Source organism: Carya illinoinensis, chromosome 14 (assembly GCF_018687715.1).
Source record: "Carya illinoinensis cultivar Pawnee chromosome 14, C.illinoinensisPawnee_v1, whole genome shotgun sequence".
Lineage (NCBI taxonomy): Eukaryota > Viridiplantae > Streptophyta > Magnoliopsida > Fagales > Juglandaceae > Carya > Carya illinoinensis.
The window spans coordinates 16230557-16236149 of record NC_056765.1 but is presented as its reverse complement, the minus strand read 5'-3'; the positions used below and the strand labels follow the sequence as shown (position 1 = coordinate 16236149).

At 36.8% G+C, this 5593-nt stretch overlaps 1 protein-coding gene across 1 annotated transcript; it reads left to right on the top strand.

The window, feature by feature from the left end:
• Positions 1-4455: 4455 nt before the first annotated feature.
• Positions 4456-5285, top strand: LOC122293634. The gene is made up of 2 exons (XM_043102163.1): positions 4456-4518; positions 4620-5285. Exons 1-2 carry the CDS (start codon positions 4456-4458, stop codon positions 5283-5285), a joined length of 729 nt encoding a protein of 242 aa, XP_042958097.1.
• Positions 5286-5593: the final 308 nt, after the last annotated feature.

Genomic DNA, 5593 nt, shown 5'->3' with positions numbered 1-5593 from the left:
TTGGTTCATTTTGGTTTGTACATTTACTGAGCAAATTTTATGTAACAAGTTACATTATTAGTGTGGGATCAATTTTTATGAATATGCAGGATTTTGATCTTGTTTCTTAATATTGTTCTATAAGTTGATATTTAGATAGATGGCATTTCAACATGACATAGATGCATGTGTTAAAACTATTATTTCAAATCACAATGAGTTTAAATGCTGGTATTTAACGGGGATCTATGGCCATCTAGAGACAAGATTTAGACATATGACTTGGGCATCTTCTAAATTCTTTATGTAGAAGAGAGGGTCATTGGGTAGTATTTGGGGATAGATGGCATTTCAAGATGTGTCTCCATCAAATGAGTAACTGGTTTACTCAATACCACGTTAAAACAAAGAGTAGCTCAAAAATAAATAGTCATACAATGTATATGTAAGGTTTTACAATAATGCCTTACAAAATTTGGGTTGATATACAGTTGCCAAACCTGTGCTTGTCTCAAAACTGCATACCATCATTATTATCATTACAGTTATCGGTGTCATCCTCAATGATGAAGTCCTCTTCCTCATCCTTCCAATCTTCATCACTTTCTTGATCATGTATTTCATCATTGGGGCATACGTGAACATCACCTTCTAGGATGAAAAATGCATCAACATAGACAGCTGCAACATCTTCTCTACATATGGAACGTAGTTAGGACTTATGGTAGCAGGGGCTGGATACATAGATGAAGACTCGCTTTCTTGAGATTCCTGGGCTTGTTCTTCTTGTTCATTGTTAGATGTTTCTTCTTCCAATGACCTCCCAATCTAGCATCATCAAGGTAGAAGACTTGTTGCGCTTGGGATACAAACACGAATGGGTCTTCCTTATACCATGTATGAGATACATTGATACTAGTATAATGTGGATTTAGACGTACTCCCCTATGATCACTGATGTCTCACCAATCACATTTGAATAGATATACGTGTTGCCAACCCATGTAGCACAGCTGCAATATATCTATGAGCACCCCATAATAATCCTTTATACCCCATCATGCCTCCCACCAACGACGACACCAAAACATTGGGTGTGACGTGTCCCTTCACAGTCTCATGTGTGGAACCTTGTACCATTATTTATACAACCCGAATATGATGCAACCCAAGGGTCTAGACCACAAGCCAATGAGTACAATGGATCAGAAACATTGGTGGGAGCCAACATACAATTTTTATTTTTACCTGTTTGGAAATAAGAGATGGACTCGGTTAATATGGCTAATGTTTATTTATAGCATGTTAGTAAGTAAATACTATATGTAGGCTTTTCCAACGTTGGAAGGAGATATGAAAAAAATGGTTCATACACAATGTTGAACCACTCAGGGAATTCTATTTCCTCCTACATGTCAACATTGAGAGTGGATTCAGCAGTGATCTTCGCATCGTGCTCGCTACAACATATATTAAACTCTTGTAAGTACATGTCAACTTCCATCAGAAACTTAATGAAAGAATTTAGAAACAAACCAACACAAAACAAGTTGGAGGAAAATCTCACTTGATGTAGTCTACAATATCCAAGCAATTATTGAGCACGTACCAATGGGCTTTTTGTAGAAGCTAAGAGCATAAGTGGTATGCCATATGCTGTCCTAATGGACACACACGTTGAGAGAAGATAAAAAATTTTGGAGCTGAATTTTGTTGAACAACATTCATATTCTGTTCTTGTCAATTAAATCTAGTCTCAACATCATTTAGGTACTTGGTGCAAGATGTCAAGTACTCTACATCAATGTATGTCTCAGCAATGGATCCGTCTAGATAGGCTCTATTCCTCACATAATGCTTAAAACGTCCAAGATATCTCTTGAATGGGTACATCCATCAATGCTGAACTAGACCTGCTACAAAGTCGCATGATAGATGAGTTGCTAATTGTACCATTATATCAAAGAAAGTCGGTGGAAATATTATTTCCAATTTACAAAGAATAATTGGGATGCCACATTCAAGCTTCTTCAAGATGTCCACGTTTAAATTTTGTGTGCAAAGTTTCCAAAAAAAATGTGCCTAATTCTATTATTACCAACCTTATATCTTCATGTAAAAACTTGATGATGGCAACTGGTAGCAACCTTTGTAAAAGGGCATGCAAATCATGGCTCTTAAATCCAAAAATCTTACAATTTTGTTCATTCACGCATCTTGTTATAGTTGAGGCAAACCCATCTGGAAATTAAACCAATTTCAACCATGAACAGAAACTCATTCGATCTTCCCCCACCAATGTGAAATAAGCAAGCCATATCAAGAAGTGATCACCATGCTCCACCAAGTGTAAGGCTTTCTTTATGTCAAGCCTCATCAAATCCTTCTAAGCCTTGATGGTGTCCTTTGTTTTACCCTCAATATTCATAATGGTTCCTAGGAGATTGTCGCAAATATTCTTCACAGTGTGCATAATGTTCCAGTTTTGTCTCAACATTAAGGTTTCCTAATATGGTAATTGGAAGAAGACACTCTTCTTTGCCCAATTCAACTCTTAGGGTGAATGCTTCCTTTTCTAGGTAGTTTTACCGAATAGTATTTTAGGAATTCTTGTGAGTTATTGTAATACATCACGTCCAGACAAAGAAGTTGGAGCCATACCATACTCTTCCAAACCATCAAAAAAGTCAGAATTCTGTCACCAACTATGATCATTTGGTAAAAGTTGACGATGATGCATATAATAGTGTTTTCCACCATATGTCAACCATTCTGATCTTGTGTCCATATTACAACTAGGACATGCCAATTTTCCTTTTGTACTCCATCTAGAGAGGTTTGCATATGCAGGGAAGTCGTTAATAGTCTACAATAAAGTTGCATGTAAACGAAAGGATTGGTCATGCGAGGCATCGTAGGTGAGAATACCTACTTCCCATAAATGTTAAAGCTCATCAACCAAGGGTCTTAGATATAGATCAATGTCATTTCTAGGGGCTTTTGGACCAAGGATAAGCAATGTCAACATGAGGTACAGTTCTTTCATACACAACCACAGAGGTAGATTATAAGGTACCAACAGAACTAGCAGGATGCTGTAAGGCTTGTTGACATTATCAAATGAGTTGAATCCATCACTTGCTAGACCAAGTCGGATATTGCAAGGTTCGTTTGCAAACCAAGTATGCTGGTTGTCAAAATCTTTCCATGCCAAAGAGTCACTAGGATGCCTAAGAGTACTAGAATCATCCACTTGATTCTTTAAATGCCAAGTCATATAGGATGTTGTCCAGGATGTCATGAATAGCCTTTGGAGCCTTGGTGTTAGTGGGAAGCAGTGCAATTCCTTGTGAGGAATTTTCTTCTTCTTACTTACGTCAAGGTTCCACCTCGATAGACCACATGCTGGGCAAGTTTGCGATTGGCATGCTCTTTCCAATATAATATACAATCATTTGGGTAAGCAAGTATCTTTGTATAATTAAATCAAAGATCGTGTTCATGTTTCCTTGATGCATGGTATGAACTTGGCAATACAGCATGAGGAAATGCATCCATCAACAGCTGAAGCATCATATCAATTGACTTCACAGTCCAACCACCAATACTTTTGATATGGAGCATTTTAAGAGTAAATGAAATTTTACACAACTTGGATATAGTGAACGTCTTGCGCCTTTAAGCAATTGATCAAAGACTACTTGCTCAAATGGAGTACTTGTGGGTCCTTCATATCCATCGGCATCACCTTCACTGGTGTCCATAAATCTCCCAAAACGGATGTCATCTAACTCATTAGGATACTCATTATCGTCGTGGGTACTAAACATGACAAAATCATCTGTCTCTTCATGGAATATCCACCATGTGTAGTTATGGTCAAAACCTCGGATAAGAAGATGTTCTTCGACGATATGGATGAGATGATAATAGTTATTAAGACATCTTCTACAAGGACATCTAATAACATTGTTTCCAGATGCATGATCTCGTGCCATTGAGAGAAAGTTTTGAATTCCCACACAATAACTTTGATCTCTAAACTGATATGTTATATTGATCTAACTCTTGTCCATATTTGGGTCCCTATGCTGGCAACGTAACAAAAGATTATAAGCATAACAGTGGCATGATTGGTATAGAATGATACTACGAGATATGAAAAAAAGAAGAAGCAAAAACATCGTTCATTTAAGTAAAACAAGTATGTATAAATATTCTTTTAGTAATAGTTGTGATATTATGCTACTGGTGACAATAATTGTTAACCAATATACAACAAGTTCTATAAGTTGTCCTTAATCAGGGTAAGAAATAAATAGTTAATTAGAGTAGAGGAAGAAATATAATAAGAATATTTTATACGTGATTGTCCATATAATTGTTATATTGTTGTATTAAACACAATATCAAATAGTTAGAGGGCTAATAATAGTCTTCCTACAAAACTAAACCTTTTTAAGAGAAAGGTTGTAAATGAACCTTGGTGTCCTATCTGCAATCAACATGAAGAATCTGTGGAACATGTCTTATGGGAGTGTGAGGCAGCTAGGGATGTGTGGTGCCTTTGCTCATCAAAACTGCAGAAACAATGTTTGAATCAGTTTTCTTTCAGGAGCTTGCTGATGCATATGTTGCAGAATCTTGAAGATGAAGTCTTAATGGAAGTTGCTGTTATGGCATGGAAAATTTGGAGAAGAAGGAATGATTTGGTTTTTAACCAAACTTTTTCCTCCCCTCAACTGATTGTAAGACAGGCTTATCAGAAAATTGATGATCTCAATGCTCTTCTCTCTCAACAGACAATTAATCCTACAATCATACCTCAGACGATCCAATGGACTGCTCCACCTCTTGATGTGTACAAGATCAACTGGGATTCTGCAGTGGATAAACTGAATTGCAAAGTGGGTGTTGGGACTTTGATTCGGGATTGGGAAGGAAGGGTGATTGCTTGCATGAGAATGTGCATATCTTTATTTCCTGACCCCTACTTGGCTGAGGCTATTGGAGCTCTACATTCTGTCAAACTGGCACTAGACATTGGACTTAAACAGATCAATCTTGAAGGGGATGCTATGAATGTAGTGAATGACATCAAAGGCAACAAAGACAGCTGGAAACATTCTGGTTTGATTATTACTGATATCAAACAGTTGCTACTGAGTTTTGACTCGTTTACAGTTGATTATGTTCCTAGAAACTGTAATGGCTTGGCTCATTGCTTAGCTAGAGATGCTTTACACATCAACGATGTCCTTATTGACATTGAGGATGTTCCTTTATGCATTGTTGCTCTTTTGTAATCGGGTGTTATTGAATACAAGTGTTCCTTTCCAAAAAAAAAATAAAAATAGTTAGAGGGCTGAATTATGTATATGGCAGGTGAAAGGTAACATGGTTAATCAAAATACTTTTTGTCAAACACTTGGAAAGCATCCATGGCTGTATGTAGTTATTGATCAAAACTATTAATCTCCCAATTGGGTTCATAGCTTGAGATGAGAAAAATCTCCACTTTCAATAGAAGAACATGCATGGAAATGTAGTTGACTAATAATGGATCGAGTCAAAGTCAAACACTATTATTTGCAAATATATATGTATTGTAAAA